The sequence below is a fragment of the Cervus elaphus genome, chromosome 26 (assembly GCF_910594005.1).
Source record: "Cervus elaphus chromosome 26, mCerEla1.1, whole genome shotgun sequence".
NCBI classification, from domain to species: Eukaryota; Metazoa; Chordata; class Mammalia; order Artiodactyla; family Cervidae; genus Cervus; species Cervus elaphus.
In genome coordinates, this window is record NC_057840.1 from 14,931,130 (window position 1) to 14,948,836 (window position 17,707).

General features: G+C 38.3%; 1 protein-coding gene and 1 long non-coding RNA gene across 8 annotated transcripts in view; one reads left to right on the plus strand and one right to left on the minus strand.

Moving 5' to 3' along the window:
* LAMA2 (laminin subunit alpha 2) overlaps nt 1-17,707 on the plus strand; it is a 648,848-nt gene that overhangs the window by 352,669 nt on the left and 278,472 nt on the right. For all 7 annotated transcript variants that reach the window (XM_043888304.1, XM_043888305.1, XM_043888300.1 and 4 more), the window contains 3 exons: nt 4,253-4,354; nt 5,720-5,931; nt 17,399-17,510. In XM_043888304.1, coding sequence (XP_043744239.1) covers nt 4,253-4,354; nt 5,720-5,931; nt 17,399-17,510 — 426 coding nt within the window. The remainder of the gene's footprint in view (nt 1-4,252; nt 4,355-5,719; nt 5,932-17,398; nt 17,511-17,707) is intronic.
* LOC122684293 lies at nt 1,582-14,265 on the minus strand. Its single transcript, XR_006337966.1, has 3 exons — nt 14,172-14,265; nt 13,887-13,890; nt 1,582-1,733 (listed from the first exon to the last, which is right to left on the minus strand). It is a non-coding gene; the product is annotated as an uncharacterized LOC122684293 (long non-coding RNA).

The following is a 17,707-nucleotide window of genomic DNA, read 5'->3' on the forward strand; positions in this document are numbered from 1 at the left end:
AGAAAGGATAACCAAAAAAGGGAGGGAATCTTAGAAACAGCCGTATACTGAGTACATATATAATAAAAGAAAAATGTATTTATAGTGGAGACAGAGGTACCTCTGTCATACTCCAGAGAAAGAAGTATCAGAGAAGTTTAGTGCAGTAGAAAACCAAGGAGTCAAGAATCTCAAGAATTATCACACATCACATGGAACTGAACAAAAGCCCGTCCGTGGTTGCCAGATAGAGCTGGTAAATGACTTTTCAAGACATACTGTTAGTGAAGTTCTAAGTGTGGAAAGCAGGCTGCAGTAGATCAAATAAGTAAGGTTGGATGAGTAGAAGTAAAGAAAATGAAGTAATACCCCATACTTGAGAGTTTGACAGCAAAACTAACAAATGCCCAGAGATAATAGCTAGCGGAGACAATAAAGTCAGTTGATGACTTGCAGCTCTGTGCACATTTGATTTGATGGAGATAGTGAAGACTGGGACATTCAAGGAATTATTGAAGGGTGGAGAAGCAAGCAGGTGAAAGAGCCAAGTCAATATGGCATTTGGAGTATGGAGCAGAATATAGATGGAGAAGACAGAGAAGCCTTCATCCAAAGCTATATTTGAAAGGACAACTTATAGCTTTTCCCCCAGAAAACAAATATTCCATAGGAAAGAAGTTTTTATAACTTTATTTAATTGGGCTCCAAAATCACTGCAGATGGTGACTGCAGCCATGAAATTAAAGGACACTTGCTCCTTGGAAGAAAAACTATGACAAGCATAGACAACCTATTAAAAAGCAGAGACATTACTTTGCCAACCAAGATCCATCTAATCAAAACTATGTTTTTTTTTAGTAGTTATGTATGGATGTGAGAGTTGGACCATAAAGAAATCTGAGCACCAAAGAATTGATGCTTTTGAATTGTGGTGTTGGAGAAGACTCCTGAGAGTCCCAGGACTGCAAGGAGATCAAACCAGTCAATCCTAAATGAAATCAGGCCTGAATATTCATGGGAGGAACTGATGCTAAGTCTGAAGCTCCTATACTTTGGCCACCTGATGCAAAGAGCTGACTCATTGGAAAAGATCCTGATTCTGTGAAAGATTGAAGGCAGAAGGAGAAGGGGACAACAGAGGACGAGGTGGTTGGATGGCATCATGGACTCGATGGACATGAATTTGAGCAATACTCCAGGATATGGTGAAGGACAGGGAAGCCTTGTGTGCTGCAGTCCATGGGGTCGCAGAGAGTCAGACACGACTGAGTGACTGAACAACAAATAACTGACTTGTTACAAAGACTGTCTCCAGTGATATGAACCCTTTGGGGAAGACGCATTAGCTGGAAACAATACTAAGAAATGCTTGGTTTCATTTCTTATAAAGAGATGGTTTCATTTCTTATAAAGAGATGGATAAATAGAAGCAAAGTTTTGTTGTGGTTCAGTCGCTCAGTCATGGCCAACTGTTTGCAACCCCATGGACTGCAGCATGCAAGCCTTCCCTGTCCTTCACCATCTCCCAGAGCTTGCTCAAACTCTTGTCCATTGGGTCAGTGCTGCCATCCAACCGTCTCATCCTCTGTCGTCCTCTTCTCCTCCTGCCTTCAGCCTTTCCCAGCATCAGGGTCTTTTCTAATGAGACGGCTCTTTGCATCAGGTGGCCAAAGTATTGGAGCTTCACCTTCTGCAGAGAATAAATAATTAACCCTAGGAGGTGTGCTAAGTCATTCAATATGTCGGACTCTTTGCTACCCCCGTGGACTGTAGCCCGCCAGGCTTCTCTGTCGATGGGATTTTCCCGGCAAGAATACTGAAGTGGGTTGCCATTTCCTCCTGCAGGGTATCTTCCTGACCCAGGGATCAACGCATCTCCTGTATTGCAGGCAGGCTCTTTGCCACTAAGCTACCCAGGAAGCCCTATTCCTCAGAGATGCAGTTTTTCAATTAAAGGATGATATTAAAACAAGCTTTTTAAAAAATTACTTAAATAAGTACTTGACTAAGTAGTTATATAGAAATATATCATCAGTATATACCTTAGGGTGAATGAAATAGACAATGATTTTAATATTATGGAAATGAACACTTGTAGCTTGGGGAAAAAACATCTGGTAACAATATCATGCATCTATTTAAAATTGCCTATTATTTCACAACCTAGGTGGAAGCAAAAAAGATTCACTCATGAAAACTGTTAGATGATTAAAAAACCAGTTCTAATGATGCCTAAGCATGAATATCAGAGATGCATGAAAGAGTATAGAAAAAAGTTGTTTAATGAAATATGAATGAGAAAGCAATCTCTCATTAGCATTACTACTATTACTATAAGCCCTCAGGTGAACAGGTTGAACGAATTCTGCTCCATTGTTTGTGCTATATATTATTGACCTGTAAAAGGCCCCTCTCTTTTTCTATGTAGTTATTTGTTATTTCCCCCCCATTTCTACCCTCATTACTTTCTCAGTGTTATATTACTTTATATGACTTTGTTATAAGTAGGTATGGAAAATACACTGATAATCAAATGTTGTAACAAATCAAACATTTTTCTTTTCATGTTGAGTCTCAACATCTGGGATATTCAGATTACATTTTGGCTCTTTTCTTTGGCAAAATGGGAGTTACCTTTAAGTTTCTTAAATTGAGTTAAGGAAATTAAGAATTAATTTACCTTGATCTTTTTCTTTTTTTAAGGAAACCTGTTCTGGAGGGATAATAGCATGTAATCTAAATTTTAATAATCAAAATACATTTAGAAGCTCAAAAGTTTGCGACATTATATATCTGTCCCAATGTCTTTTCCAAACTCATCCCTACCTCCTATTAAATATTTTTATTAATTTAGGAAATTCTGAATGATTAAGTCCTCTTTGAAATATATGAAACATTCTTTGCTGATGCCTTTCTGGACTCCCATCATTAAGAAAATGTCTGGTTGATTTTTGAACAAGCATGTTTTGTGTAATTTTGGAAGCTTATCTTAATAGAACCAAAAACTTTTACATAGATTCACACCTCATTACTCACAGTAATGCCAAGTGCTGTAGTCCAGGCAGATATTTATTATTTTAGATATGAAAAGACATTAGAATAGGGCTATTTTTCAGTGGAGCAGGGAAATAAAAGTTTTCTGAATTTTTGTTCCTTATAGAGCTCTCTGTAATGAGCTCTTAGAAGACATTGAGAAGCTGTGATTTAAAAACCTTGTTTAATCAGCCATGGCGAGCTGTGTTCTATTCCCAATGGAACAACTCTGAAAGGAATCTGGGTTCCTCCTCTTCCACCCGGAGCATCACCAGGAGTGGCTTTGTGGTCAGGGTCTGCCATGAGAAGCCACAGAGAGCCCAGGGCTGCGAAGCTCGGCCTCTGCTTGTCAGTAAGGAGGAAACGGCAGAATACAAATCATCAGCTTTGTTTTGAGTGTCTATTTACAATGCTGGGGTGGAACTTTTTAGAAAAGCACTGCAACATTTGCATCGTCTGTCATTCAAGTTCCAATGTTGATTCCTGTCCTGTAAAGGATCTTGCTTTCCTGTTTTTTTTTTTTAATCCTTTGTACAAGGTTACTGTCAATGTCAGCAAATATAAACCTCAAGCATACATTGTATGGGGTTCAGCATGCATGTTGGAAGGAAAGAATTTTGTGTAATGAAAAAGGATGACAGCATTCATTCACACCAAGCATATTTGATTGCACAAGGGAAAGTGTATCTTCTTTGGGAATTTTGATTAAATTTTATCATGATATAAAATTTGCTGCTTTATTTCTTTTTCTTTGACCAACAACATTCTCCAGCATAGCTTATAGTCTAGGTAAAGTACCTGTGAAATGGAGTGATGTCTTTGTTGGAAGCGTTCAGACCCACAGAAAGTGAGTGACCCTCGGCGATGAGTAGAAATCTCCCAGTTTTAGCAAAGATCCTTCTCTGTTTGGGAATTGTAAAGCTCAAGCTACACACTAGGAAAAATGACAGGAGGGGCTGTGTTTGGTTCCCTGGAAATTAACCTATTTCAGCAAGCCTGCAATACCAGGAAAAAGAATGCATGAATTTACATGTGTGTCAGGCTTGCCATTGATAGGTAAGGTTCGTATAAAGGTTACTCCTAAAGAAATGTCTATCATTCTCAATCCGCACACTCATGATTTCTGTTTCTTCCAAATCCTGCCCTCCAGAACAATAAAATAATTTAAAAATAATAAGCACAGCATGGTTTAATAGCCCATCTCCTGTCCTGTAATGATGACGCATCTTCTCTCTTGTAGCTAACAGCAGCTGGAGGACAGTTGATGTTTACCGTATCATATGACCTTGAAGAAGCAAACGAAGATGCAGAACACACACTCCAGCTTATGGTTATTTTAGAGGTAGAGTATGGGAAGTGTCATTTATGTTTAACTGCTTTACACTCATGTAATCTGAGGTTATCCTTCACTAACTAGTTTAACATTCATTTATGCACTACTAGAGAAAAATATTGTATCTTGGGAATTTTTTCCTGCCATTCACTCTGAGACATATCTAGAAGACTGAACATAGGTTTTGGGTTCCAATGGTAAAGGGGATTTTTAGAGCAAACTTGAAATTTAAGTTTAAAACCTAATGACCATGTTCCCCAGAATATAAGGATACCAAAAGTGTTTGAGCAAATGGCTGATTTATGTAGTTGTAGTTTTTCCATCTCTCCTTGCTTCCAAGTAGATTTTATTGTTTATACCTTTGTTTATATTATGTAGAAGTCAATGGAAAAAGGGAAACTTACCTGTTTAGGTACAGTTGAATCTTGACTTCAAAACTCTCTTAACTAAGAAAAATATAGGAGAAACTGCTTTGAGCATTTGGAGGGACACAGGCGGTTCCCAAAGGCTAGAAGCCTAAAGTTATCACATAAAAGCCTCCTTCCTTTCTCATATTCTTCCTTTCTTCTCCTCTGCTCACACAAAGGCACACACTTCATGCATATTTATGGGTCCAAAGGGATCTATGTTGATTTAGCATGGGGCTCTGTTGTTGTTTTGGTCTTGAAATGTTCATGCGTGAGAATCAATATTAAAAAAAGTCTTTCCCCAAAATGAATGTTTCCAGTATTAGGTGAAGTGATCTGAGTGATATATATCATTACATATGTGTGTGTGTATGAAAATAGAAGTATGTCATGGAATTCCTTTGAGATAAAAGGGGTTCTCTAAATGTAAAATATTGAGAAGCTATATATTATTAATATGAATGAACTAAGATAAAAGGTTAACCCAAATGATAATAATGCCATTATCTGATTGTAATCATGAAACAGTAGGATTTTTTCCTGTTTCTTTTTTCCCCAGATTGAAGAGTCCCTTAAAACAATAGCTTCATACACTGTTTTAACTTTTCTTCCCCATTTTCCTATATAATCCGCATTCACCATAAAATAGTATATCTGAAATATTTGGTTTTGCGCACTTCTATAAAATTGATGTATTTGTTTATAATCATATATATCTAGACTTACCAAGTATTAATTATTTTAGTTAATAGGGGAAGCAGAGCCGCCACGCATAACCAAGAAGCTTATACTTTGTGGTACATTGAGTTAAGGCTACTATTTAAATTGTTTTCTCTGCCTTTTATACCTGCTAGAAATATGCTGACAGGGAAAGCTAACCTGAAATAAACCTACTGAGGATAACCTACAAAGAGGAGAATCCCTTTTTTCACAGTTTTATCGTTTTATACTCTCTTTTCCCCTTTAGGGAAATGACTTGAGAATCAGCTCAGCCCAAGATGAGGTGTATCTGCAACCATCTGAAGAACATATTAATGTGTTGTCACTTAAAGAAGAATCATTTACCACATATGGTACAAATTTCCCAGTCAGTAGAAAGGAGTTTATGACGGTGCTTGTGAATTTGCAGAGAGTCCTCATACAGATCACATACAACTTTGGGATGGATGCCATCTTCAGGTAAATTCAGGAATTGCATCTCCCAGCTCTTAACACATTTGCCTTGGGGCAGACATGCAAGTGCTAAGTGACTGAAGATCCCTAAGGTTTGCCATCTTCAAATAATAGTTAATGATGGAGCACTGGTTTTCTGAAAAGTGTTTCTATTGATCTTTAAAATTTTACCTACCCAGGATGAATTTGTCTTAGTCCTTTTTCAGTATTGATGATTCTCAGTTCTGCCAGACCATGCAATAAAAATGATCCCTATACTGAGAAATGCGATACTGGAAAGAACAGTCTCCTTTATGATGACTCAAATAGTGGAAAAGTAAAGTGATATAATTCCAGGATACCCATATTCAGAAAGTGGTTTGCAAAATGTTTTCTTCCATTAATTTATTCCGTAAATTCTGACAATAGTATATGGTTGATAATGAGAGATACAAGTACCTTCATTTGAATAACCACAAGTTTTTTTTGTGAAACACTGTAATACTATAATGGCTGCATGATATCAAGGAAAATAAGACTAAGAATTCAATTAGCTCTATTGCTTATTATATGTGTGACCTTTGGCAAGTGGTTGGTCCTTATGGAAACTGGATTTCTTCAAATGTGGAGTGGAGATAATAGTGCCTACCTTTCAGGGTCATTGTGCAAAGTATATGTGATAATTATGTAAAGTGCTCATTACCTTGAACACTTTCAATGGACTATTCCTTTCTACTCTCTGTTTTGTTTCCTTAAAGAGAGAACTCCCCAACGTGAGCTAAACATGTCCATAAGAGGCACCCTAAAGGCTGCTTTCCATTAAAAAAAGAATGACTTACAAACTTCATGGCAATATTCTCCGCACGTGTGCCTTCTAAGTCGCTTCAGCTGTGTCTGACTTTTGCAGCCCCGTGGATTGTAGACCTCCAGGCTCCTGTGTCCATTTGATTCTCAAGCAAGGGTACTAGAGTGGGTTGCCATGCCCGCCCCCAGGGGACCTTCCAGACCCAGGGATCAAACCCAGCATCTCTTAGGTTTCCTGCATTGGCATGCAAGTTCTTTACCACTAATACCACCTGGCAAGCCCAATTTTGCCTTGAAGCAGCTTAAATTAGATGATCAAATGTGACCCCAAACCGACAGCTTGGCATACCCATCAGCACAGCAATGTCTCCAATGCTGGTTTATCTACAAGAGGGTTTTTTAATTGCTGTTGCTCCACACCCCCGCTTCATCTGCCTGTGCTGTCTAGTTTGTCTTTCACTTGTAGTATTTCAACTAAGTGTAATCATCATTACCATCTCCCTAAGGAGAGAATCACAGATTCAGAAACAGAACCACTGCCAAACAATGTGCCTCTTTTGCATAGTCAATGCTGCTAGAAGCTGGGTTAAAATGCCGTGAAGATGAGAAGCAGCACTTCGGAATTAATTATGTTTTTTCACATTTAGTAAACAGAGACTGTCATGATGTTTAACGAGTACAAAGAGATGAGTCCTCTGGATTTCAAAATAAATGACAAGCAAATTGACAAAAAGTGGCTGAGGGGTTTGTTTATTTTTGCCAGCCTTGCTTCTCAGACTAGTTAATCCAAAGCCTTTCTGCCTGATTCATGTGAGATAATTTTAGTGTCTACTCATCTTAAAATCACTGGCTTCATTTGAGCCTTCTGAGCTTTAAGCATACATGAGCAACATGTTCACAGAGCATGGCTGTGGGATCCGACGCAGGAACTAATCCATGTAAGTGATGCTGCTCTCTGCAATCTACATTACACAGGGCGCTATCGTTCAGGAGTCAAAGCCATGTTGTGTGTGAAACTCCTATCCACTCAGGTGAGCCACAAGCCAGCATGAATCTTGAGTCAGTAAGCTTGTTATATTTTATTTATCTCTCATCTATGAGTGGATTGAGTCCTATTTGTAAAACATCAGTTGAATTGATTCCAACTTGTCTTGCACAGTAGGCTTCCAACTTGGTATATGGCTTGTGTGTAAGCACAAGTAAATTGAAGCTATCACAACAGAAATTCATGTTTAGAATTATTTAAGGAGGATTTACTTCCATGGTAGTTCTCTCAGCAAATGGGCTTATGTTCCTCCTGATACAGAGGAACTGGAATTGAATAGTGGAAGGAGAATGGGGCGGCAGGTTAGAATTTTGACTTCTGTTTTCAAGTTAGCTGTTTAATAGTTGTGAACATAAGTGTTGTTTTAGATCTCTTTGGATTTCAGTCATCTCATCTGTAAAATGAGGTGGACGATTGCTTGTCAGTGTCAAAAAGTCACTGTGAGAATGGAATTAAAGCAAAAGTGCTTCACTCATGGCCAGTCAGCACCCAAATCTGAAGCATTTCCACCTGACCTGCACATTCTAGGAAGTACCATTTTCTCCAACTGCCCTTAAGACTTGAAGATATCTAGAATAAAGAACGGACTGGTATTTCAAAATTGAGACCATTTTTGCTGTTATTCTTTTCCACAGTACTGAGGGGCCCGTGTGATAAAATGAATTGATTTCCTTCTCATTGAACTCATTAATAAATGAAGATAAAAATGGAAAACTTTTCATTCTTCCTTTAAGAATGTAAGAGAAATCAACTTAACTGTGAATCTTTCTCCTTTAAATTCTCCAAACCTTAGTTTCAGTAGCAATCCTTGATATTTAACTTGATATTTTTCTTATCGCCTGTGAAAGTGAAAGTGAAAGTGTTAGTCATTCGGTCGTGTCCGACTCTTTGCGACCCTGTGGACTGTAAAGCGCCTGGTTCCTCTGTCCACGAAATTCTCCAATCAAGGATACTGGGGTGGGTAGCCATTTCCTTCTCCGGGGGATCTTCCCGACGCAGAGATTGAACTGGGTCTCTTGCATTGCAGGCAGATTCTTTATCATCTGAGCCACCAGGGAAGACCTTATACCCTATAGTAGACATTATAGTACAGTTCGTCAAACTTTTAATCTCCTTCTTTTGAAATATTGCATTTCCTTTGAGGGTAGATGTTATCATAGGTCTTGGTTTGGCCAATGAAATGTGAGCTGAAGTGGTGTATTATTTCTGTACTACTATCCCCACTCCCAACCCTAGAAAAGCATTGAATTGCCTGTAGGAGACTATGGAGCTTACACCGTTACCAGAACATAAAAACAGTCTGAAATATTGACAGCACGTGCAGGTCAGCTGCCCTGAAAGGTTACCCAGAACCGTAGAGGATTTTCCATGAGTAAACTTTTGTTTTTTGATAAGCCACTGAGAATTCAGTTGTTTGTTAGCCCAGCGTAACTGAGCCCATTGTGACTTTATTGTGATACAACCCATATATCTTTATTGTTTGAGAATAAATTTCTCCAAGGCTAGACATTTTCACATGACTTTTAAGAGTGTTCCCCCTCTCCCCCGTATCAAAAACATTACACAGAATTTATCTAATAAATTATCCAATAAATCATCTAGAAAAATCCATATAAACAAAGGAGTGTTTTGATGATTATAGAAATAGTGCAGATAGTATACTTTTTTTTTGGATAGTATACTTCTACCTTATGAAAGTAATAATCCAGGTAATCACATTTGAAGAAATTATCACAATGAAGGCTCTAATGATCTTAAAAAGATTTCTATAACTTGCTTTGGGGAAGAGGTTCAGCCAGGTTTTATACTAACATGTGCTTTTTTTCCCCATTGCCTTTCACTATCTCCCAAATCTATTCTGTAATATTGGATTTATTCAGTCTGCCAGCATTTACTGAGTGCCTTCCCTGTGTATTTGAATCTCAGCTTCCTCTTTTGTAAAATGGCAGAAGCACACCTAAGTTTCAAGATTGAATGCCCAGTGAGAAAACGGTGTATCTGAGACATCTGAGCTTCTGTCTGCTGAACAGTGGGAGACAGTGTTGGGCAACAGGCTAACCGTTGGTTTTTGGTTTCAGCCTGTGCTGCACAATATTTGCAGACAGTATTATATAGACAAAGCCCTTTACTTCTCTGAGCTTCGGGTTCTTCCTTTGTAAATGTGGGCAGAAACATGATCACCGCATTGGTTTCATTGATTTTTTAAAATATAATTTTATTTATTTCTTTATTTGGCTGTGCTGGGCCTTCGTTGATGTGCTGGCTTTTCCCCAGGTGCAGAGAGGAGGGCCACTCTCTAGTTTTGCGTGGGCTTCTCATTGCGGTGGCTTCTCTCGTGGAGCACAGGCTCTCGGGAGCACTGATTCGGTAGTTGCGGCGTGTGCTCGGTAGTAGTGGCTCTTCGCCTTTAGAGCACAGGCTCAATAGCTGTGTCACACGGGCCTAGATGCTCCACGGAATGTGGAATCTACCCAGACCAAGAGATCGTACCTGTGTCTCTATATTGGCAGAAATATTCTTCCCCACTAAGCCAGCAGGGAAGCCCTGTTTCATTGATACTTAAGGGAGATATGTCTCAAGTTCCCATTATAATGCACAGAAGTGATAATTATTATAATGCACACTCAGTACACAGTAATTATGATGTGGTAGTTCTAGGCTAAGGAAAGAGGGTTCAAAGATGGGTAAATGATCAGTGAATTCAAACAAGGTATAGTCCATTATCAAAGTCAGATGTATGTTTGTGGTATATATTAAGAGTGCAGTGGAAGTGAGCCCCATGCATATTGGTAGGACTAAGGAGAAAGAAATATGAATTCCCATATTAGCATTTAGTATATATTTGATGAATGGTTTGCAACAGTAGTAGATTCTGTTTGTTATTTCCCTTAGTTGGCATAAGACTGACAATGTTTGGGGGAAATGTCTAGCTCATACCAACATAGCTCACTCAGACACTGACTGAGTTTGTAAATGATTCTGTTGCCTTTTTAGGTATGAGATAAAAAATGATTAGATTTCATTAACTGAGTGGTACTTTGTGGAACTTTCACAAGACAGAGGCTAAAGGAAATTCTAAGTCATCATCTTGTGTTGCATCAAAAATGAAATAGAACAAAGCCCCTGAACAACAATAAAATCTTTATCTATAAAACTAAGATCATGTGATCTGGTCCCATCACTTCATGGCAAATAGATGGGGAAACAGTGGGAACAGTGTCAGACTTTATTTTTGGGGGGCTCCAAAATCACTGCAGATGGTGATTGCAGCCATGAAATTTTAAGATGCTTACTCCTTGGAAGGAAAGTTATGACCAACCTAGATAGCATATTAAAGAGCAGAGACATTACTTTGCCAGCAAAGGTCTGTCTAGTCAAGGCTATGGTTTTTCCAGTGGTCATGTATGGATGTGAGAGTCGGACTGTGAAGAACACTGAGCACCGAAGAATTGATGCTTTTGAACTGTGGTGTTGGAGAAGACTCTCGAGGATCCGTTGGACTGCAAGGAGATCCAACCAGTCCATCCTAAAGGAGATCAGTCCTGGGTGTTCATTGGAAGGACTGATGCTGAAGCTGAAACTCCAATACTTTGGCCACCTCATGCGAAAGTTGCCTCTTTGGAAAAGACCCTGATGCTGGGAGGGATTGGGGGCAGGAGGAGAAGGGGGCGACAGAGGATGAGATGGCTGGATGGCATCACCGACTCGATGGGCATGAGTTTGGGTAGACTCCGGGAGTTTTGATGGACAAGGAGGCCTGGCATTGGGGTCACAAAGAGTTGGACACAACTGAGCGACTGAACTGAACTGAACTGAACAAACCCAAAGTAACATTTATTTAGTAGAATTAAATGGAGGTCTTTCTATATTTAAAAAAAAAAGTGAATTAAAAAAATAATTATTTAAAAGGGTTTTAAGATCAAATGTCCTGTTATTTAAAAAATAATTTGGATTTTTTTTTTCCTGTTTTGTGAAGCATGATATACCTAACTCTGGTTGAAAATATAGTAAAAAAATATACAGAGCACTCCTTAAGTTGGTACCAGGGCAATGTTTCTTATATGATTCCAATATTTTCAATAATAGCTTATATAATTATGCCTTTGCTCTTCATCCATCATCTTATCTGTATTTCCCTTTCATAATAATTAGAAAGAAACGGCTAGAACATTTGACAAATCTTTGACAGTTTGTGCATCTCCAACAATACTTTATTACTACCAGCATTATGTATTTTAATGAATACAGCCTGTATCAAGAAAAGAAAATGACCATACTGAAAGGGGAAGAAGAATAAAATGCAGACGTCTTCAAGAGTAACACTAAAAACTATTAAACACATTAAAATCCCATTTAACAAATATCAGAACCTAATGAACATTGGGACTGCTCGGTGAATACTAATGTGGAATATTGCTGGGAAAGATGTTTGAGTGCTGAAATTTCTCATAGCTCAAAATGGTTACATAGATTAAGAAGAGGAACATCTGTTGTTTCAAAGACAAATGAAAGTTGGTAATTCACTGAAAATATTTTTGTTTTGTTCCATTTTAAATTGTTTCTTAATGTAGTCATTTACTTTCTTTCTATTCTAAAATGTTGCTTTACTACAGTCCACGCTTAGCTGCTTTGACTGAAGTGTCTAACTCTGCGACCCCATTTACTGTCGTCCACCAGGCTCCCCTGTCCATGAGATTTCCCAGGCAAAAATACTGGTGTGGGTTGCCTTTTCCTTCTCCTTGGATACTACAGTCCATAGGATCGCAAAGAGTCGAACATGACTGAAGCAACTTCAGTTTGGTTCATTTCAGTCACTCAGTTGTGTCTGACTCTTTGCGATCCCGTGGACTGCAGCACGCCAGGCTTACCTGTCCATCACCAACTCCCAGAGCTTATTCAAACTCAAGTCCATTGAGTCAGTGATGCCATCCAACCATCTCATCCTCTGTTGTCCCCTTTTCTTCCCACATTCAATCTTTCCCAGCATCAGGGTCTTTTCAGATGAATCAGTTCTTCACATCAGATGGTCAAAGTATCAGAGTTTTAGCTTCAGCACCAGTCCTTCCACTGAATATTCAGGACTGATTTCCTCTCGGATGGACTGCTTGGATCACCTTGCTCTCCAAGGGACTCTCAAGAGTCTTTTCCAAAACCACAGTTCAAAAGCATCAATTCTTTGGCACTTACCTTTCTTAATAGTCCAACTCTCACATCCATACATGACCACTGGAAAAACCAATGCTTTGAACAGACAGTTGGCACCACTTTATTGGTAAAGTGATGTCTCTGCTTCTTACTATGCTGCCTAGGTTGGTCATAACTTTTCTTCCAAGGAGCAAGCGTCTTTTAATTTCATGGCTGCAGTCACCATCTGCAGTGATTTTGGAGCCCCCCAAAATAAGGTCTGTCACTGTTTCCATTGTTTCCCCATCTATTTCCCATGAAGTGATGGGACCAGATGCCATGATCTTAGTTTTCTGAATGCTGAGTTTTAAGTCAACATTTTCACTCTCCTCTTTCACTTTCATCAAGAGGCTCTTTAGTTCTTCTTCGCTTTCTGCCATAAGTGTGGTATCATCTGCATATCTGAGGTTATTGATATTTCTCCTGGCAATCTTGATTCCAGCTTGTGCTTCATCCAGCCCAGCATTTCAAATGATGTACTCTGCATATAAGTTAAATAAGCAGGGTGACAATATATAACCTTGACGTACTTCTTTTCCTATTTGGAACCAGTCTGTTGTTCCATGTCCAGTTCTAACTGTTGCTTCCTGACCTGCATATAGATTTCTCAGGAGACAGGTCAGGTGGTCTGGTATTCCCATCTCTTGAAGAATTTTCCAGTTTGTTGTGATCCACACAGTCAAAGGCTTTGGCATAGTTAATAGAAGTAGATGTTTTTCTGGAATTCTCTCACTTTTTCAATGATCCAATGGATCCTGGCAATTTTGATCTCTGGTTCCTCTACCTTTTCTAAATCCAGCTTGAACATCTGGGAGTTCACGATTCACGTACTGTTGAAGCCTGGCTTAGAGAATTTTAAGCATTACTTTGCTAGTGTGTGAGATTAGTGCAATTGTGCATTATTTGAGCATTCTTTGGCATTACCTTTCTTTGGGATTGAAATGAAAACTGACCTTTTCCAGTCCTGTGGCCACTGCTGAGTTTTCCAAATTTGCTGGCATATTGAGTGCAGCACTTTCACAGCATCATCTTTTAGGATTCAAAATAGTTCAATTTAGCATGTGTGAATACTCTTTCTTAATTTTTTGTTTATTAATCTTATGTTGATTGTCTTGGAACTATATCTATATATAATTGACCAGGCTCCTGGTTAGTAAGCTGTGATAGTCTTTTATATGATAATCAACTAGTGTGCATGCATGCTAAGTCTCTTCCGTTGTGTCCTCTTTGAGACCCCATGGACTGTAGCCCACCAGGCTCCTCTGTCCATGGGATTCTCCAGGCAAGAGACTGGAGTGCTTTGGCAAGCCCTCCTCCAGGGGATCTTCTGTTTGTCTCTGGCATTGGCAGGTGGGTTCTTTGCACCACCTGGAAAGCCCAATGAACTAGTATTGTTGTTCAGCCGCTAAGTCGTGTCTGACTCTGTGACTCCATGAACTACAGCATGCCAGGCTTCCCTGTCCTTTCACTATCAACTAGTATAGTAATCATGAAATCATCTATTTCTGAAATTAAAGTGATCAGAAATGCAACTTTGTCATGTGACAGTCCATTAGTTGCAGGCAATTAGATGTCACAATAAATTCAGATGAGTTCTGGCCTTTGGCCTCAAGTCCTAATGCTAACAGCTTTCAATTTATCTTTTTTGTTAGATCAAATAAGTAATTTTTCTTTCATTTGTCTGATTTTATTCATCTAAATATGAATGTTAAACTTCATTGTACTGTTTTGGAGTATGTTACTCACTACTCGTCATGTAATTTCATTCCATTCCTCTATCCATTTATTTATTCATTTATGGTGTGTTTTTAGTCTTGTATCCATCCATTTATCCATCTGTCTCTTTGTCTACCCACTATTTGTCTATCCTCCTATCCATCCATAGATTCATCCATCCAATAAAAATGTGTTGGGTGTGTATTGAGGTGATCAGGCTAGGTTTAGAGATAACACATCAGAATCTCTTTTCTTAAGAACTAGCTTATAAACTCATTTTAACATAAACAAGTAGTATCTTTATTTTAGTAACTCTTGCAAGCCTTATGTTGTATTAAGAATCACCACATTTAGAAATTCCACTCCTAGTTATATACCCCAAAGAATTAAAAATGGGTACTCAAAAAGACGTATACACAAATGTTTATACCAGTATATTTACAATAGTGACAAAGAGTAAAAATAACCAAACATCCATCAACAGATGAATGGGTAAAGAAAATGTGGTATATTCATACCACCATGATAGAATATTGGGCTTCCCTGGTGGTTCAGACAGTAAAGTGTCTGCCTGCAATGCGGGAGACACGAGTTCAACCCCTGGGTTGGGAAGATCCCCTGGAGAAGGAAATGGCAACCCACTCCAGTACTCTTGCCTGGAAAATCCCATGGACGGAGAAGCCTGGTAGGCTACAGTCCATGGGGTCACAAAGAGTCGGACATGACTGAGCGACTTTAGAATATTACTACCATAAAAATAAATGAAATATTGATATGTGCTACAACATAGATGAACCTCGAAAACACTATGCTAACAGAGAGAAGTCAGACACAAAAAGTCATATATTATATATGCCCATTTGTATGAAATATCCAGAATAGGTAAATCCATGGAGACAGAAGCAGATTCACGGTTGACAGGAACTGAGGAAATGGTGGAATAGAGTGTGCCTGCTTGATAGACACAGGGTTTTATTGTGGAGGGGGAAAGGGGGGCTAGTGAAAATGTCTGGAACCAGAGATGGTGGTTGTACAACCCTGTGAATGTACTAAATGCCACCTTAAAGTGATTATGTTATGTGAAATTCATCTCAATTAAAAATAGTGCCAGTGACACTTTATATACAAGTTTATTTGGTGGGAGAAAAAGACTGAAAATTTGTTTAAATCTCTATGTAACCTGAATGCTGTAAAACAGTGATTTTTAATGCTTGCCAGTTTAGAACCTTCTGCCAAGCTGTCTTAACTGTGCCCCCAGAGAACTGTGCATCCAAAAAATGGTGTCAAATGAGTCAATCTGTAGGTAAATATAATTCACTTGTCTTTAGAGAATGCCAGCTAGCACCCAGCACCTATAGCATTTCCCATCCAAATGTTTGTTTTCTATGATTTCAAGATGATTTTCCTTTTCAGCTTCTCAATTATGTATTAACTTACACATGTTCCAAGGTATTATCAAGTCTTGCTATTGTTAGCGGCTCAGTCATATCCAACTCTTTACGATTCCATGGACTGTATCCCACCGGGCTCCTCTGTCCATGGAATTCTCCAGGCAAGAATACTGGAAGTGGGTTGTCATTTTCTTTTCCAGGGGATCTTCCTATAGATTATTCATGTAGTCATTTTGATTTGATTTCAACAGTCAATGTATGTTAATAAAATGCCTAGCATTTTATGACCACATACATGAGTTAGGTACTACATCAAGAACTTTGCATTCATTCTTTCATTTAATCCTTTAATCAATTCATTATGTATGGACTCTTGTATTATCTCTGATACATAGATGACAATTGAGACCTAGAGATTTTAAGTCATTTCTCCTAGGCTATGGGACTGGTAAATGTCAGAGACAGCATGTGAATCTTGATCTCTCTGGCTCTTGAGTTTGTGTTCTTAACTATGAAGATTTTGTATTTTCTTTAAAAAAAGAAAAAGTGAAAAGCCAATAAGACATCAATGACATTTATTTAAATTGTGAATGTATATTGGTTGCATGTTTTGGAAGAAATACATACACACAACGTACATATATACCAGTTTATGTAATGGCAGTTTCAATTTGGCCAAATCAGCGTTTTCTCAAAATACCGAGTGATACCAAATCTCTCTGCTAAAATCACCAGATCTGTACAGAAGTACCAATAAAATGAAACTCATAAATACAGAAAGCAGTGAATTTAATTTAGGCCTAAAACAATTTAGGAAAATAGATCTAACTAATATAACTGAACATTTGATAAAGTTTCACTTTTACCTATTAATATGCAGATTTATTTCTGAGAAAAGGCAACAAAAATAATTAGCTTCTTTCTTTTCCTTTGCTTCCATTTTTGTTTGAATTTAAAAGATTGGACTGAATATTGTGTCCCTCTGCTTTTCTAGTTTAATTATTAAAAATAAATCAGTCATATGAATATTTCCTGTTTTAAAATTTCCTTCAACTATGATGTTAAACTATCTCAAAAAAAATAAGGAAAACATATAGCCAAAAACCAAGAAATGAGCAAGAATGGTCTTATATCTTTTCAGCATTTGATTGTGGTACTTGTTGTGAGCACTTTTAACTGGGCTGACTTTGCCTGATATGATGAATGGCCAGAACTTCAAGTAATATTCATTTGCCTTCTTTCGCATCATAAACATGTGCTTATACTTGCATCATTGTTCCTGTACTATTCCTCAAGAGATGTAACACCTAGGAGCTTGTTTGCTTACTTACCATCTCTTTTTCCTTCTGCTCAGGCTGAGCTCTGTTGACCTTGAATCTGCAGTCCCCTATCCTACTGACGGAAGCTTTGCAACAGCTGTGGAAGTTTGTCAATGTCCACCCGGGTACACTGGCTCCTCCTGTGAAGTAAGTTTGCAAGAATATAGCTTCAGTGCATTCTAAGTTCTTTCAGCATTAACTATTAAACTATTCTAAAATGAATTTCCTTTTTTCATCAAGGATTACACAAGTGATAATGTCTTATTACTTGAAGAACTTCAATGTCTGCCAAAAGTCATGACTTTCAAATAGAGTGTTACTCATATGATGTCATCTTGAAATCA